Raw genomic sequence first — 18530 nt, forward strand, 5'->3', positions numbered from 1 at the left:
TTTAATTACTTTCCTCTACAAACAAACAAACTCACTTGCTAAATCAGGATGTGTTCTATCAACACATCCTCCCTTTCAGTCACACTCAAATAACTTCAGGAAGGACTTCCTAACATTTAAATTTATATTAAATGTTAAAGCCATTGTCAGTCACTTTGCTGCAACTTTAGCTGATATTCAACTTTCAGGACAACCTTGGCTCAATCTTCCAAATTCTTTGCTGTCTGCCAGAATTACCCTCATTCTCAACATGTGTGGGTCCCTCTGATCCTGGGGGCATGAGTGAGCTGCTGTTTTTGAGCTATGCCTCCCAACCTATATACCTCTGTTCTCCCGAAGGAAGGAACTAATAGTTCTGGAAGGTAGGACAGTGCCATAAATTTTGAGTGTGGGTATAGTGAAAGTGCAAACATTTTGTTTCCTTAGGTAAGTAATGGCCAATAATTCTGTCCCATAAGTTATTACTACTGAAAAGGGTGTGCAAATGTTAAGTATAAAAGTATCATTGAAAGGGCTTTTACAATCCTACGTTCGATCATTAGATTTTGACTCAACAGTATTGTATAAGATGGTTTTCAGAGATGAGTGTGTTTCATGTGGCACTTTTTGGAAAAAGTGCCTCTTCTATTCAACTGGCAGGCAAGAGGAAATAAGGAAATAATGAACTTTAAAAACACAGGGCTGTCTACATCAATACCAAAGTTAAAAACAGGAAGATTGAAACAGTCAATATGTCTCATATCTTATTCTGTTTGAGATACTTTAAGAGAACAGCAGTGTAGAGTAGATTTTACTGATGGTTTAGAATTAACTGTGATCTATCTTATTGAAGCTTCATTTTGCTGAGCTGAGCATCTTTCCAGGCTCAAGGGTACAACCATTGTGCAAGGTGATCAGTGGACGTTATTTATTGCTTTAAAATATTTAAGTCTGTTATGAATCTGAATTATGATTACAAGAAGAGAATGGAATGCTATATTTGTAATTTCCTTTTCACCGTTTATTATATCAAAGCACCTTTTGAAGCTAAATCATCATATTTGGATTTGGATAATGTTTCAAAATTTTAGAAATGTCAGGTTGTCGGTCATCATATCTTTAAAATTAATACAAAAATAATATCAAGTTCAAGGTAATAAAGTCATTGCTTTATCAGTTACTTTTGAGTGGCACACCTTCCCTTTTTTTTCTACTGAGCTAAAATTACAACTATTTCTGCAGTTGAATGAAATTGGGGTGGGGTGGGGTATAACAAAGGAAAAAGCAAATTTGAAACATAGAAGATACCCTAGTGCACATGTTCATATTCTACTGCTCCCCATAGGACACTAAAATGCTATAATTGAATTAAAGAATATCCTGAGACTCAAGTTAAAACTCCATAAAACAGTATTTTCACAGAGGTTATCCAAGACAATGTCTTATAATTTGCACTAGCACAGCAAGATTACATTAAGAAAATGCAATGCTTTGTACTCTCTTCAGGTACTAGCAACTCAATTTCAGGTTCTAAGATATGTTACAAATTTCATTTAATGTAATTCATTTTAATTTGACACACAATACTTTGGTTGTTTCCAACACATTGCAAAGACAAGCTAGAAAATTAATTTCATCAAAGATTTGAAGCAAATAATAAGTACAATTCTGCAGATAAACAGCAGAAAATTCCTAGAATTTGTGTGTATGACAAACAGCTCTATTTATGTAGTCCACAGAAGCAGTTTATTATTTATATCTTTCTATTGGTGTATGTTTGGAGTTTTTCTACATGCCTGTGTGTTTTATTTAGTTATGTGATTTAAAACACATTGTGTGTGAATGAAAGGCTGAATAGGAATCTTCCTTTCACTTCCTCTTGTTTGCCACAAGAAAGAACCTCTGGCAGCAGGAAATGGATTTTTTGCATCAAGGGTCTGACGTTACCTGTTAGGTAAAAAATTTCTTTCCATACTTCACAGTTTTATTATGGAAAAAGATTCCCTTACAGAAAATTTATATATGGATCATTTTTAAAACTGTCAGGGTGTGTTACCGTGTGAGCAATGACATTAATAAATTCACTCGTCCACTGCCAGAAACGGACATGAATATAGCAGAATTGAAAGCTTCCTTTTGACTTGGGCATGTTCCATAGTGAATAATTTTCGCATGTCCAGTGTCAAAAGTTGGAATTCATGCCTTGCTCGCAATAAACTACAGTTATAAAATATCAGGAATGTAAATCAAAGAAAACCACAAATTCTTTAGTCCAACAAAAGACAGGAATGGCTAAGTGAAAAAAGAATAATCAAGGAACATGCCAGATTAAAAAATGTTGAAGGAATAAAGGCAAAATTAAATAAATATGCAGAGACTGCAAAATATGAGGACAGTCAGATTAGATTCTGTTTTCATTCCATAGATCCAAAAATGAGACAACTCTTCTGGGTGTGGAACATGTCAGAAATTATAACATAAAACATCTGAATATAATACTCACTACTCTGATAATTTGTCAGGAGATTGTCAAAATAGGTGAATAGATTTCATTAAGTAACTGAAACTGCTAATATATACAAAATTAATATGCTCTCAGAATGAATCATAGTTTAATAATAAATTTATCATACGCAAAATACCTAATCTTGATGGTTATGAACAAGTGCTGTCATAACTAAAATCCAACAGACATTTTTACTTAAGCTGGTCTAACTGTCCCTGTTTAGATATTCATCTACACAGTAGGAGTAGTTGCCTATCAAAAAGTCTTTCAAACTCTGTTTAAACTAGGTTTTACCTGAAATGAAGTTTTTAATGGTTGCTGGCAATATATTGAAAAAGAGTGTTCCTGAATACTGGACCGCTTTTTGGACCAAGGTAAGTGATTTTAGGTCTTTATGTAGATTGTTCTTATTCCTAGTACTGATACTATGTACTGAGTTATTGGTTGGAAATAAAGATGTATTACTTGCAACAAATTTCATTAAGGAATAAATATACTGCAAAGTAGTGGTTAGAAACAAGGTTCCTTGGACAGGTTTCTACATTATTTTCTTGAACTGTGAAAGATTGGAATTATGGTAGTCAGGACAGGTGCAGTAGGCAGGTAAACTAAATACAAATCTGTGATTGTTACTCCTACTTTCGTCATAACATTTCATCTCACTCATTTAATTTCCATCACCCCAGCTACTCAAGTGCCAATGCAGCTTACATACTGGTTAAAATAATTTAGCTCCACTCTGCACTTTGACATCATACATTTTCAGCTGTAGTGTCGGAGTCCACTTTCTGACAGCAAAAGCTTCTCTTATTAATAGGAAGATGTCTTTGTGGAATGATAATGTCAATGAATTACTGAGTCATTGTTCTAACTGACCAGTTTTCGGCTTACACAATCATAATGAAATGAAAGAATGCGAAGTCTTAGTTTGATATGTTTTAGTTAACAAGACAAACATAATAAAACATTCAAACTCAGTTATAAAACTTTCACTTAAAAGCACATTTACTTTTTATTTTGCATGCAGAGGTAGAAAGACTTTGGCATGACTATATATGTTAGTAACTTAACTTACAGTCAACCAATACCTTGTTATAGTAACAAACAATATTCCTGAACTACTTTATATTCATTTGAAAAGTGATGTACTACAGCATTATTCCTGAACTCAACTGACCGTAATGATTAAACCAATTTCAACTTCCAATGGTGTGAAACGCATACATTTTTGTCTCCTTGTTATATCAATCCTCACCTTCACTACATACACTGCAAAGTGAGCAGTGGACCTCACATCATTCCTACACAGAACTTGTCCACAGAACACTTTACACAGTGAGAAGCTAACTTATATCAGCTTCACAGAAGCTATTCTCCTTTTCTTCTCCCCTTTCACTGTAATATCATAAAAAAACAAAAACAACAACAACGTTTCTTGGTCCATACGCCACTCATTTGTACAGCCTCGTACCCTCTACACCTCCATTTTCATTTCTGCAACAATTATATCATCTACTATCTGACCTCTGAAGCACGAGAGTGTCTCCCTCTCACTTCTAGCAATTCCAAACAGGCATCTCTCCATTCTTTGCCTATGTTTCATTATCCAACACTATAAACTGATTTTCAACTTTCCTTCTCTGACACTTAGGGATCTTAGTTTAGAAACTTCTACTGAGTTAATCAAAAGCACTCGACAAAATTTATATGCTGCTTTTATTTCTTTTGCTGTCCAGTCACTGTCTTACAGCCATAAATAGGAAAATTCAACAACTGGTTCCACGATTTCATTTCTGATCAGTACTTTTTTTTTAACACTAGTTTAGCCTATTAACTTTCAGACCAAATTACAAATTTATTACATTTAGTTCCCCATTTGCTGTTTAATTTGATCTGCACAAGAGGTAAACAGTAAAATGACTTCAACAAGACAAAGATGGTTATGTTACACAGGTATGCCTTGCCTTTTTTTTTTTTTTTTAATCTGATAACGTCCTTTAGTACTGTTCAGAATAATTTTGATGGCTTTAGAATCTCTTGCTCAACAACTCAATTTTGATGTTTGTAACCCTTCATCAGTGACCTTCTAGTGTTTCCATTAGACTTCATTAGGGTATCTTTGGTACATTCTAGATCTGCAATAATCTGACATCCTGGCCGATTCTGTTTCTTTTTAGTTCTGCATCCATTTTTAATCTACATCTCACGATTCCACAATCCCTTGCTACTCGAAAGAACCATTATACCCTACTCAATTTCTTTATTAGCTAATAAAATTTATTCTCATATTTAGTTCCTTCTTTTGTTTCCTCTGGATGACTGTACTGCAGATGTATGACCTAATCATTTCTGGTACCATACGCAAAGCTTCCCACTGAAAAATCTTTCTTTTGTAGCACACGTAGCTCTTTGAAGATATGATCTACCACAGTCTCAAAATGTGCGGCTCTCAACACGTAAATATTAATGATTTCTTGGGGTATCAGTAACTGTCGATTTTTATTCCATTTGTTGTGAGTTGTCATGGTTGATGGTGGCCATAGGCGACAAATTCTGCATGCACTATAGAGAGAGAATTTGCAGAATACGAGCTTTCATCCAAGACGAAGTACTTGCGTGTGCATATCGCCACTGTCAGTTGGAACCACCAACAATTCAACTGCTATCCTTGTCTCAACCTTTGTGAACTGCCATCCTTCGTGGATCGGACTATATGGATTTGTAATTATGCCATATAAACATACCTCACAAACCAACCAAGAGCTTCTTTTCACAATATGGAACTCTGAGTTGGTCCGTAAGGCACACCCAGATGACATAATTTGTAGCACACAGTTTTCGTAGGGCACCAATCTTGGTTTGACTTCAGTTTAAGCACACAATTTCAATCTTTCACGTACCACAATCACTGAGAAGATTTGCTACTGCACAAGAGAACTGTGGTAGATGATATGACCAACAAAGTTCATAACAGCTAAGTTCCACGACACTTATCACAACGACAACACAATCTGAAAATCTGTTGTAAGGTCTGTTCCATCATAATGTCACTGTGCTATGTCATGAATTAATTACCACAAGCAATTGTAGAAACCACTTATCACCAGTAAACTAGTTTTAAATCTGTGCTTTATGTGGTCTGCCTATTTTACATAACAAGACTGTCAGAAACTAGCATCAAAAGAGCACAAAGACTGATTAAGATATCAAAAATACCTTATATAAAAGTGAAACAGTGCTGTGCATTAACAAAGCACACGACTGCATCCAGATACACCAGCACCCATTTTGTGTGTCTGGGTAATGACAAACCAATAGTGTCACTTTGTTCTATGTTCAACCGCACAACTGAGAATTGTTTTGTTATTCTGGTACATGTACAGCGTGTTGACTGTAAGTTAACCAATTAGCTCCCTAATCCTGACTCTGAAGACATATGTAGGCTCTAGTGGGTAATGCATTTGGTTTTTGCTGCGACCACCTGTCTGACAATACTGAGAGGTTGCCCTAGTCTTCTACTGTGTTACTTGTACTTCAATTATTACATGCTGTTACCTTTCCTTGTGGTAAGAGTATGTAATAACTGCAGTTAATATCTTTGTTAAACATGTCAACACATACTACAATTTCACTTCCTACACATGGAATATTTTTGCAATTTTAAGTGTGTAACTTCTGCTTTCATGAAACAACAAGGCAGAAGCTGAGAGAGAAACAGGCAGCCTGCGATTCTCTTCCTGTTCCTCACTCTATCGTGGTCTATGTGAGGACCAGGCCTACATCTTCCAGTACCCGCAATCCCAAGTGGCAATAGGCCAACTTACAATTAACACACTGTATAGCTATGTATATCTACACTTGTTACCTGCGTGTTTATATCACCCTTGACCATGAAAGGAGCATACACTTCTTACCACTTTGTACATAACCAAGCTATTGCTACATTTAGTTACGAGACTATGTAGCAAGTCATATGTAATTGATATATGTTGTATTTTGTACAGCAGGTATGATGAAATTCGTAATACTTCTTAACTGCACCTGCAATACATTCCCTCCATAAAACATATCAAAAACTGATTCAATAAAATCGGGAACGGTATTTCCCTACAATTCAATTTTCTTAAATCTTATCATAGAAATGATCAACTAATTTATCATCAGAACTATGTCCCCTGAGAAATTATTTACAAATAAACCTAAAAAGGACCTAGCAAGTACAGGGTGGCCAATTCTAAATGAGCAAAAAATGTTTCTGTACAGAAGATATGTGGTATCCTAATTAATGTTTACAGTATTTTTAATCACATTGTTCTGTCACAAAACGATGAAAAAATTTGTACTTTGAGTTTTTTAAAGAGACAAATTGCAGAAAATTTTACCCAACATACGTGATATTTTCGATAAATTACAAACGTTGCTTTCGGAAAAAAAGCCACCCGTTTCAATCACTTAGTTGTTGACTTACAAACATTTTTTTCCTGCAACTATCAGCAGTAAACTTCAAATAAGTTTTTCTTAATCTTGTACACAATGTGCAGTGGCAATATAGTCACTCTTATAATATGCGCAGACCCGAAAGTGACACGCTATAGAAGTCAAAAATTAAAACTTATTTTCCAAATACTAAAACTAGTAGATACACGACACTTGAAAAACATCTGCTTATCAAAAACTACGTTTATCTATAGATTAGTTAGGTTATCTTTAACATACGAGCACTACGGTTGTATACGATCATGCTGGTTAATATTTTGTTCTAAAAATATTTACGATTTTCTTAGTCTAATAATTTGTGCCAGAAATCGAAGGACATCTTTGCATCCACGTACGTGATTATCCATTCCCGAGGTGTTGCTCAGTATTTGAACTGCATTAGTCACACTCGTTTCTTCGGACTCGGCAAACCACACTGGTGGGGTAGAAGGATAAGTTTCCTGTAAAGACAATGTTTCGTTACTTGCGCGTATAACCTTAATATTAAAAACACCGTCTTCAGCTATCGGGGCACTTGACATAATGGACTGTCTTCGTTAATGTCAAAAAGTTTCAAACAACATAATTTTCCGGATTATAGAGCAAATGCCTTCAAAACAACGGTGAATACACAACGCACGATATCACTTACGGTTATGTTTGCGTGTATGTCGTACTTCTTTCCATTCTTTCCGACGAATCGACAATTCAGTTCGTCCACACTAGCTGACACTATCTGAAACCTCTCATGATTCTTTGGGAAAACGGCTTCTAAAGTCTTTATTTCTTGTTTCAGAGTTATCAGACAAGCCATTTGTACACAGCCTGCATAAATAAATCAGCAACACTATTGATTTCGACTTTGAAAACACAAAATTACTACCCTTCCATTCACCACTAGCCCAGAAAATGGCGACCTTTATCGAGTTCGGAGTTCCTCGGCTGTTTCCGCTTTCGTGATTCCCACATTCGGGCAGCTGTAAAGAACAACAGCTGTGATACGGGCTGCCACTGAGAGAGGGAAATGCAGCTGCCAAAAGTATACAGATCGAAACGTCACGGAGTTTGCATTAAATTAATAGATATTCGCGGGCTTAAATATGGATTTTAAATAATAATGTCATTAACAGGAAAAATAATATAGAATTTAAGAATATGATTTTATTTGGTAGCGTGGCAACGGATACTGTGTATCTTGCCCAGTACTGATGACACACCAGTAAACTGAATTGGTGGGTGCGAAAAGTATTGGTTTCCTTGCTGTATGACGTGAAATAAATAACTGTAAGTTTCATGGCAACATGTGTTGAAAACTTTATGGCGATTGTAGTTGATATATACTTGTATTTACAATTTGCTAAGGCACATCTGCAACTATAATACCTTACGTCTACTAAAATGCTCCCATATATTGGTACGAAAAATACCTAATGTTCTCCTCTGATTTTAAGCCAAAATTCATATTACTGTGTTCCCGAAATTCAGTTCTAAAATTGTTTTCATTATCGTATTATCTCATAATTTGACATATCACTGGTAACTCTGGACAACATCGTAATTTCATGTACAGTATTCCGTTGAGTAGTTCTTAACAATAGTACGACACGCAGCGCTTAATCTACAATGCATTCGAATCGTCCAGTTCGCAGATCTCATACTACTCACAGATTAAAGAGCGCGTTGAATATTTCTTTTGGTGTTGTATTGTTTTCATTATCGTATTATCTCATAATTTGAGATATCACTGGTAACTGGACAACATCGTAATTTCATGTACAGTATTCTGTTGAGTAGTTCTTAACAATAGTACGACACACAGCGCTTAATCTACAATGCATTCGAATCGTCCAGTTCGCAGATCTCATACTACTCACAGATTAAAGAGCGGGTTGAATATTTCTTTTGGTGTTGTGTTGTATGTACATGATTTTCTTTATTGCGCTTTATAATTTTTTTAAAAATTTACTTTGTAGCGTTACAAATCCCCTCCATCGTCCGTATATGACGAATATCCCATTACTTGCATGAATTGTCTAAAGTTATTTACTTTGTCCGTAATACCTGACACACATTTTTTGAGAATTGCTAGAAGAATACAGTATCTCTCTAACATTTGTGACTTCAAGAGTAAGTTTCAGCTTTGCTGTCCGGTTTTAGTTAATAATTATTTTGTTCCAAGTCATTCCATTTTGGAATGGCAACAGTCGCAAAACCATACACTGAAAGAAAAAGAAATGAACTGCTATCGAGGAACTTTGAAATATATGGTGAAAGATATTTAAAACACTGAGCTGAGGGGACCAATGAACTTTTTCGTGTTATATGATAGACGGGATAAATACGTTGTTTTCCGATCTCGTCAAATTAATTACAGTACACTGATTCGATTTCCTGCTAAAATTTACTCTTGTAGTCTCATCGGTGTACTGAAAGTCTGTTTAGTGTTTTAAGCGAAAATCGTGTTACCATTTTGTTTTGGATATAATGTCAAATTTTCGACAAATGTTTCAACATTGTCCATAGTTTTATTCATTTTGCCATTTGAAATCGAGATAGCTGCATATATTCTTCATTATTTAGTCTATAGGAACTGAAATGCTGGTTTGTTTGTTAACTTCATCGTCGACGTTCTCGATACGATAATTCGGAATCCGTTCTCCAAATTTTCGTCTGCTACCATCAATGTTAAACACACACACACACATACACACACACCATCACTTTCATCATTGGTTCAGCTCTTATTTTAACAACAGACAGCAAAATGTCATTTCACAGTGTTGAGAATGTTTATGATGTGGGGTCTGAGAGGGGCACAGTGAAATGGGGGTGCCCCAGGGGTGGGTGTTGGGGCCACTCCTGCTCCTTATTTTTATAAATAATATGCCCTCTAGTATTAAAGGTAACTCTAAAGTATTTCTTTTTGCTGATAACACTAGCTTGTTAGTATAGGATGTTGTGTGCAAATTGGCTCTGTTTCAAATAGTGAAATTCATGACATAAGTTCATGGCTTGTAGAAAATAAACTAACGCTAAATCACAGTAAGACTCAGTTTTTGCAGTTTATAACACACAATTCATCAGCACCCAACATTTTAATTTCACAGAATGGGTATATGATTAGTGAAACCTAAAGGTGCAAATTTATAGGTGTTCAGATAGATAGTGAACTGTCGTGGAAAGCCCATGTTCAGGATCTTGTTGAAAGACTTAATGCTGACAGTTTTACTATTCGAACGGTATCTGAAGTAAGTGATAGTTCGACCCAAAAAGTAGTCTACTTCGTTTATTTTCATTCGTTCATGATGTGTGGAATTATATTTTGCCGTAACTCTTTCCATTCTCAAATGATATTTTTGGTTCAAAAATGGGCAGTTTAGACAATGAGTGGTGTAGATTCGTGAACCTCTTGTCCACACCTGCTCATGAGTCTGGGTAGTCTGACATTGGCCTCTCAATGTACGTACTCTTTACTATTGTTTCTTTTTAACAGTATCACCTTATTCCCAAGAATTAGCAGCTTTCACTCAGTTAGTACTAGGCAGAAATCCAATCTGCGTTTGGATTGCACTTCCTTGACTCTTGTGTAGAAAGGTGTGCGGTAAATTACTGCATCCATTTTCAATAAGCTACCACAAGAATTAAAATTTTTTGCAGTAATCCACATGCTTTCAAATCTAAACTGAAGAGTTTCCTCATGGATCACTTCTCCTATTCTGTTGAGGGTTTTTGTTGAAAAATTAAACTGATTCTTGTGTTTTATTGTTGATTTCGTTACCATAAACTTATGGCTTGTCTTTTTTTATCTGTTATTACTTTTATGTTGTAATTTCATATACTGACACGTTGCATGACCTTGTAGATCTGCTCCTCAATTTGGTCCTACGGAACTAGACTTGTAAAAAAATAAATAAACCAATAAAATCATCATAGTCGTCGTCGTCATCGACGTTAATAAATTCATCCAGTGAAAGCCCATTCATGTTTCACAGAACATCTCATCACATCACATTCTAGAATGAACTTTAAATGGTAGCCATCAAACAGGCCATCGATGGCATGGAACATCGTGTCACGTCATCATCATGATTTCTTGCAGAGAAAGTGTTAATGGTGACATTCGTGGATCAACTGTGTCACTGTCTGCTAACTTTGAAAGTTAATCTATTTTCACCACTGTCAATCACGTGATAGTAGTGTATTATGTCCTTTGTTTCTTCTTAACTCTTATATTATTGCTTTAATTTGTTTTTATGAAAAATTGGAAATGTTCCATAGCGACTTGAATAATTTTTTTCTATTTAGTGTTCTTCCAGGAATGAGACCACATATCTGAAAGCGAAAAACGATTGAGATTTTACTATAACAGTACAAAGCTGACTCCTATATTGTGTGTAAATAAGAACATAAATCGATAAAGTACTTTTCATTAAACAACTTTACATTATCTGAAAAAGTCAGCTCTATTGAAGGAGAAAAATACACTTCTTCATGACATTACCTGCTGTATAGAGGGAAAAAGATCATACTGGGTAAGGTAAACAGTAATGCATTCTCTTACAAATAATATATGATGTTTTTGTATGTATGCATTTTCGCTAGCAAATGAATGTCGATGATTTAAAATGTCGTTTCACTTTTCAGCAATTTACTATACAAATTCATCAACACATCCATTATGGAGTTTGCTTTGACGATTAACGAACTTAGGCATTGTTACTTCCTCAATTCCTATACCATATTCCGATTTTTAATATCACGGATTATCACGATTTTGTGCTGAGCTAGTAACGTGATGTGACGCCCAGTACGAACTCACCCTGACATTGACGTGACGTGATGTGATGTCCCCTTGCATTTATGAGTAGTGTGAATCGGTCTTGATACTCCAGGATAGTATTCTACAGCATCAAATGCAGATTAAATGAAGAAATGTTCCCAAAATATTTCATTAAATTTCGGCTCATGTCCAGTGTCCAAGCTATTCTTCAGACGCTACACAATCAAGTAATATGGAGAATCCAGCATGGTGGAAACAAATTTTGATGTTCTTTAGCGTCACCTAATTCCATGCATATTATAACATACATAATATGGCTTATACAATAAGATCAACTTCTTTCAATACTGAAATTTCGAGTTTTGTATAATACCTTAATCATGTGATTGTACAGCACTTATAGTATTCAGAATCAAAATGTAAGTCTTATAGATTTTAATGTAATAGCGCTCTCAGTATATACCGAACATATGATCATCAACATAACGCTATTCCTGTAAACACCACCCATTCAGCTTGAGAATCCAACAGGCGAACAAGCAGCCACCAGCCACGCTTTACTGTTTGCCATATATTTTTGATTGGTGATGTTCTTAGACTTTTAAAACATTTTTCCAATGTTAAATGAAGACCAATTCGTACTTGATGGAAGTAAAAACTTACCACATTATATTTCAAATAGCACCATCCACACAGGCTGTTTAAAGAATGGGACATAGATGTGCAGGTTTCTCAAAAAGAAACTGTTAAATCTGGATGAGAGATCGTGTCGTAATTTGCTAATATCAGAACTCAACCTATTTTTGCTGTGATTAATCACGTTATGGTAGTGGATTTTGTGTTTTGTTCTCTTAGTCTTTATCTTGTTAACTCCTTTGTCTCTCTGAAAAACTTCAAAGATTATCTGAGGATTTGTGTATTTTCTTTCTATTAATATTCGTCTTCAAAAGAGGTCAAATATCTGAAAACAAAAAATGATTTTGGTTCTACAACACATGGAAAAAGAAAACACCTTCATTGTGCATAAGAAGCATAAACTGATGAAACAATTTCTACTCAAATACCTTTTGCAGCAGTGAAAAAAAAAGCTCTAATTGAGAAAACTCGTTTGTTTTTGACGGTTTTTATGCATTAGTTCAGCAAAAACCACAATGAATCAGTAAAAATATACCTTGTACTTCCTTCTGAACACTGGTTCAGGTGTTTGTATATATTGTTTCTAGCAAATAAACGTAGATTTTTGTGCAACAGTTTCCGTACTGTTACACTTCTGTGCAGCTTGCCATACAAAATTAGTCAAAAACGTCCATTATCAGGGTTACTGTGGCCCTTAATGAACTTTAATGTTGCTAATACCCTAGTTTTGACACTATAGTCTGACTTCATGAGTCACAAATAGTATCATGTAACCTGATTTTCACCATTTGCTTCAGGTCTAAATGAAGTGATGTGTCTTCATTCTGTCTACTGTTTACACATCGCCATTTGACAGTGATGTCACTATCCATTCGATTCCGTTCTGTTGATGTCCAGTGAATCCACCAAATGGTGCAGCCTACCAATACTGCAATTTATTTCTTAGAGACGTTTCCATTGAACACAATTTCCATTAAATAATAAGTGTCATTAGGAAAGCAGTGGTAAAATAGGTGAGATATAGGTTGATTCTTACAGAGAAGACATAAGTAACTAGCCACTTTTCACAATTGCTATTTATTTATGTAAATAAAGCGGTTACCGGTTTCAAACCGAAAAGTTAATCTTTATATGAATAGTTCACATTAAGATATATTTTACATTAATTTTCACTTTTTGTTTTCCTGCATGATGAAAATTCCTTGGGGTGCTGGTGTCGTTGAGTAAACCGCGCCAATACGATCCAGTGTGGGGTTTTTTCAACGATACCACCACCCCAAGGAAATTTCATCATTTGGGAAAACAAAATGTGAAAGCCAATACAAAATGTATCTTAACATGAAGTAGCCAACTGGAAATGCAGCTTTTAGTTCGAAAGAGATGACAGTGCTATTTAAATAAATAAATAGCGGTGTAAAAAGTGGCTAGTTACTGATGTCTTCTCTGTAGAAGTCAGCCTATATTTTGAGCACAGCTACGGGCTCAAAATGTCAATCTCTGACAAAATAAAAATAAGTGATTGTTGTGCAGCATTTCTAGAATTATGTTTATGGAATCTATGGTCTTTGGTTTAGATGAAGGCATTCTATCAGAGATAATTAATTAAGATTGAGCCACACACATACATTAACCCTTTGACTGCTGGAGACGCACCATCTGCTTGGTGTGTTGCAGCAATATGGCTTCCTGCGCTATGTGCCTGTTCCTCCAACCACCACCGAGGCCAGATTGGCCCACGCTGCCGCACTGCTGGTGTACTGAATATTTCTTGAGTAACTACGACTCCAGGCGAATTACTGTGTCCTCTCACGGCTGGCACAGAATAAATGCTCTAACTACATAGTTTCTCTGCAGATATATTACTGAAGAATCAAGCTGAATCGTTAAAACAATTTTCGTCACTAAGGACTATATCTTGCTTGTAGCTTTTTTTACACGATTTTTGTAGATTACGTCGAAAATGACGTCATTTGTTAGATTTATCTCAATAGTTTACTGTTCTTTCTTGCATACCTGTTTATAACATCAGCATTTCTCTATGGGTTCCTCACTGTACTAACTCAAGAATGAATAAAATGAGCCATAGATTACAGATAACTATATGTTGTTCTTGTAGTTCAAAACGTCGTATTACGTCGTTTACAGAAGTAAGCAAATAACAGATCGTCATTCATATCGCACTACAACACTGGAATTTACTGTGAGCAACGTCAGATTCTTTACCCGCAATGGGTACACTGTGTAAAGTGTTCTGTTCAGGCACACATGCAGCTGTCCTTTGCAGACCATAATCAGTGCTGTTATACTCTGGTATCGTTGGAAATGACTGACTGTCCACCACAGATATTTTTTCTTGTGCTGTACTTTCATTTTTTGCACATAAGTACTCAACAGATTTTCGAAAAATTGAAAGCTGTGAAATCTCTGTCTTTTTGTTAGCGCATTAAACTCAGTTATACAGTCATGAATTGTAAATTTAGGAGTTCCTTCTACACTTTGTGAATATATTTTCCATCCTTCTTATTGATCTGGGCTTTGGATCGGCACTGGCGAAGTAAAAAATATTTTTATTTTGTTTTTTGCTTTTTATATCTTTTTCGAAATTTCTTTCTGATAGCATTATTCTATTCCTTGTGTACTGTCATTAGTAATTCTTTCTTGTGTGGTAAATTTCAAAACAGGGTATGACACATGCACCTATGCTTGAATGTACTTTTCTTGGAATGCTCACTTTTTATAATGTTAGGAAAATGCCTTTCCACAAACCTTAGAGGATTATCATCAGAGCACCTTCCCCTAATAGCTTTTCTGCATTCTGATACATACGTTCCCATAAGTTTTCTTACCAGCAACAGATGAAACTCTGCTATTGAGATTTAATGACCTGTTAGTGATATGGGTAGGACATGAGCGTTTAAAACACACAAATCGAGAATGTGAAAAAAGAACTTTGTATACCACTATATTGTTTTTTGTATACATCAGACAGACCAAAGCAGCATATCAGAATAGTCAACTGTTCCCATATTCAAGTTATAATCTACAATGCTTTGTGGTTCCTTAATTTTCTCTCAGTATTCCTGTCAGTCTTTCCCATGTCAACACTTAATGTGATGTTACATCCACGCTTCCCTTTAGTCACACAATTTTACAGCAAACTTTGTATTAGTGCACATAAATAGACTATTTCCTCCTTACAGTTTTTTCTGAAGTTTCAGCATGTTGCATCTGTTCTTACAGACAGTACCATATATGTTTATCCCATGACTGTGAAGCCGGAAAAATAATTCTGGGCTTGAGTACCAATTATCGAGGTAGAAGGTACGTCCATGTTCTAAATAGAGCTATATTACTAGAATCACTACGTCACCACTTTTCCCCAAATTGTGGAACTCAGTTTCTGTTGATGTCCCTGTATAAATAATAAAATCTAAGGCATAGCCAATTTAGAAATTACATAACACAAATGTTTTTATTCCGAATCTACTCCGTTTGTGTCGGTTAGACCGTCAGCGAGAGTGCACCGCTAGTTCCTGACACTAATAAGGCGAGTACACCGTTCGCTTGCTACATATTTTTACGAGCTTCAAACAGGAGCGACTTATTTACAGTTATCTGTGTAGTTACTAGTTAATTTTTGTAATTTCTTGCGTGTTTGAGTGCTTACTAGGCACAACCTTTTATTTCAATAACAGTATAGTGTACAGTACCGCCGTTACTATCGACCGCTGTATCGACCCTTGTATCGTGCAGGCTTTTGTTTGTTTGGTTAGAACAGTTCAGTGTCGGTTAGATCGTCAGTGAGAGAGCACTTCGATTTCCCACTGCTAATAAGGCGAGTACTGTTCGTTTGTTGCACATTTTTACGAGCTTCAAACAGGAGCGACTGCAGTAATGGATAGGAACTGTGATTGTTGTGTACAGAAGAGAGCTGAGTTGGCGACCCTTCGCTCACAGCTACAGGCTGCATTGGCTTCCGTCACGCAGCTTGAGGCTGCTGCCAAGGGGTGTCACTACGGGGGATCGAACGTGGTGTGCGAGCGATGTTGAGCACTTCCCACTTGTCCTCCAATCGGTCCACTGCTGTGACCGCCCCATTTACTGCCTGCACTGAGGTTGACCCTTCACCTGTGGTCGAGTGGGAGATCATTCCAAAACCTGGCAGGCAGCGAAAAACTTTACGAGGGGCCGATCGTAGAGCCTCCCCAGTTCGTTTGATGAACAGGTTTCTGGCGTTGTCTGTGGCTGACAATGTCTCTGAGCCGGACGCAGTCGTCCACACTGTTCCAGAGGAAGCTTCTCGGCTCGCAAGGTCTGGGCATTCACAGAGGTGGTTTTGCTGGTAGTTGGGAGCTCCAGCGTAAGGCGTGTATGGGGCCCCTTAAAAACATGACTGCCAAGGAGGGGAAGGAAGCCAGTGTGCACTCTATGCACATTCCGGGGGGAGCCATTCCAGATGTGGAAAGGGTACTTCCCGATGCCATGAAGAGTACAGGGTGCAGCTAACTGCAGGTGGTGGCTCATGTCAGTACCAATGATGTTTGTTGCTTTGGATCAGAGCAGATTCTGTCTGGTTTCGAGTGGCTACCAGAAATGGAAAAGACTGCCAGTCTTGCTTCCGCGATTATGGCGGAGCTCACCATCTGCAGCAACGTCGATAGAACTGACTGTGGTCCTTCGGAGGGAGGGTCTGAATCACAGGCTCAGGCGGTTCTGTGACCGTGTAGGCTGCAGATTCCTTGACTTGTGCCATTGGGTGGTGGGTATCCGGGTTCCGCTTAATAGGCCAGGAGTCCACTACACACAGGAGACGGCTACACAGGTAGGGCTGCGTGGAAGGGACTGGGCGGTTTTTTAGGTTAGAGGGTCTCAGGCAGCCAAAGAAGGGGCGTCTGTCAGAAAATGGGCAGGTAAAACACAGTAAGGTAGTTGTAGAAACGATTGGTATTGTAGTTGTAAATTGTCATAGCTGTGTTGGGAAAGAACCAGAGCTCCAAGCCCTAATACGAAGCACTGAAGCTCAAATAGTTGTAGGTGCAGAGAGCTGGCTAAAGCTGGAAATAAGTTCAGCCGAAATAAAAGGGTTCAGAAAGGCTGGATTAAATGCATTTGGTGGTGGAGTATTTATTGCTGTCAGAGGTAGACTGCCTTCTAGCGAAGCTGAAGTAGAGAGTTCGTGTGAAATATTATGGGTAGAGCTTATATCTGACAATCGGACTAAACTATTAATTGGATCGTTTTACCCGACCCCCACTCAGAATATATAGTTGCTGAACAGCTCAAAGAAAACTTGAGTCTCATTTCAAATATGTACCCCGCTCATACAATTATAGTCGGTGGTGACTTCAATCTACCCTCGATATGCTGGAAAAATTATATGTTTATAGCCGGAGGCAGGCATAAAACGTCGTCCGAAATTGTACTGAATGCTTTCTCAGAAAATTATTTTGAACAATTAGTTCATGAGCCCACTCAAAGCGTAAATGGTTGCGAAAGCACACTTGACATTTTAGCAACAAATAATCGTGGACAAATAGTGAGTATTGTGACGAATACAGGGATTAGCGACCACAAGGCAGTTGCTGCTAGGCTGAATACCGTAACATCTACAACCATCAAAAAGAAATGCAAAGTAAATCTATTTAAAAAAGCTGATAAAAATGTTCTTAACGTCTTTTTAAGAGACAGTCTTCACTCCTTCCGATCTGGTCATTTAAATGTAGAAAAATTGTGGAATGTTTACAAAGACACAGTATTGACAGCAATTGAGACATATATACCACATAAATTAATAAGCGATGGTACTAATCCCCCATAGTACACAAAACGGGTCAGATCGTTGTTGCAGAAGCAACGAAAAAAGCATGCCAAATTTAAAAGAACCCAAAATCCCCAAGATTGGCAAAGTTTTACAGAAGTTCGAAATATAGCGCGTACTTCAATGCGAGATGCTTTTAATAATTTCCACAACAAAATTCTGTCTCGAAATCTGGCAGAAAACCCAAACAGATTCTGGTCATACATAAAGCATGCCAGTGTCAAGACGCAATCAATACTTTCACTGGGCAATAACAACTATGAAGTCACTGATGACGGTGCCACTAAAGCAGAGTTATGAAACACGGTTTTTCGAAACTCCTTCACCAAAGAAGA

At 36.9% G+C, this 18530-nt stretch overlaps 2 protein-coding genes across 3 annotated transcripts in view; one reads left to right on the forward strand and one right to left on the reverse strand.

The window, feature by feature from the left end:
* LOC126199234 (ubiquitin-conjugating enzyme E2 Q2) overlaps positions 1 to 7916 on the reverse strand; it is an 86925-nt gene extending 79009 nt beyond the window's left edge. Inside the window, exons 1-2 of one of the 2 annotated variants that reach the window (XM_049936025.1) lie at positions 7614 to 7916; positions 7318 to 7422 (exon numbers count right to left, since the gene is read on the reverse strand). In XM_049936025.1, coding sequence (XP_049791982.1) covers positions 7318 to 7422; positions 7614 to 7775 — 267 coding nt within the window. In that variant the 5' untranslated portion in view covers positions 7776 to 7916. The remainder of the gene's footprint in view (positions 1 to 7317; positions 7423 to 7613) is intronic. The other variant, XM_049936024.1, reaches the window with a different exon arrangement.
* A 263-nt stretch (positions 7917 to 8179) lies between these two features.
* The window catches only part of LOC126199452 (katanin p60 ATPase-containing subunit A-like 2), a 156461-nt gene continuing 146110 nt past the window's right edge, over positions 8180 to 18530 (forward strand). Inside the window, exon 1 of the mRNA XM_049936372.1 lies at positions 8180 to 8245. The gene's annotated coding sequence lies outside the window, so the exon portion shown is untranslated. The remainder of the gene's footprint in view (positions 8246 to 18530) is intronic.

The sequence above is a fragment of the Schistocerca nitens genome, chromosome 8, assembly GCF_023898315.1.
Source record: "Schistocerca nitens isolate TAMUIC-IGC-003100 chromosome 8, iqSchNite1.1, whole genome shotgun sequence".
NCBI classification, from domain to species: domain Eukaryota; kingdom Metazoa; phylum Arthropoda; class Insecta; order Orthoptera; family Acrididae; genus Schistocerca; species Schistocerca nitens.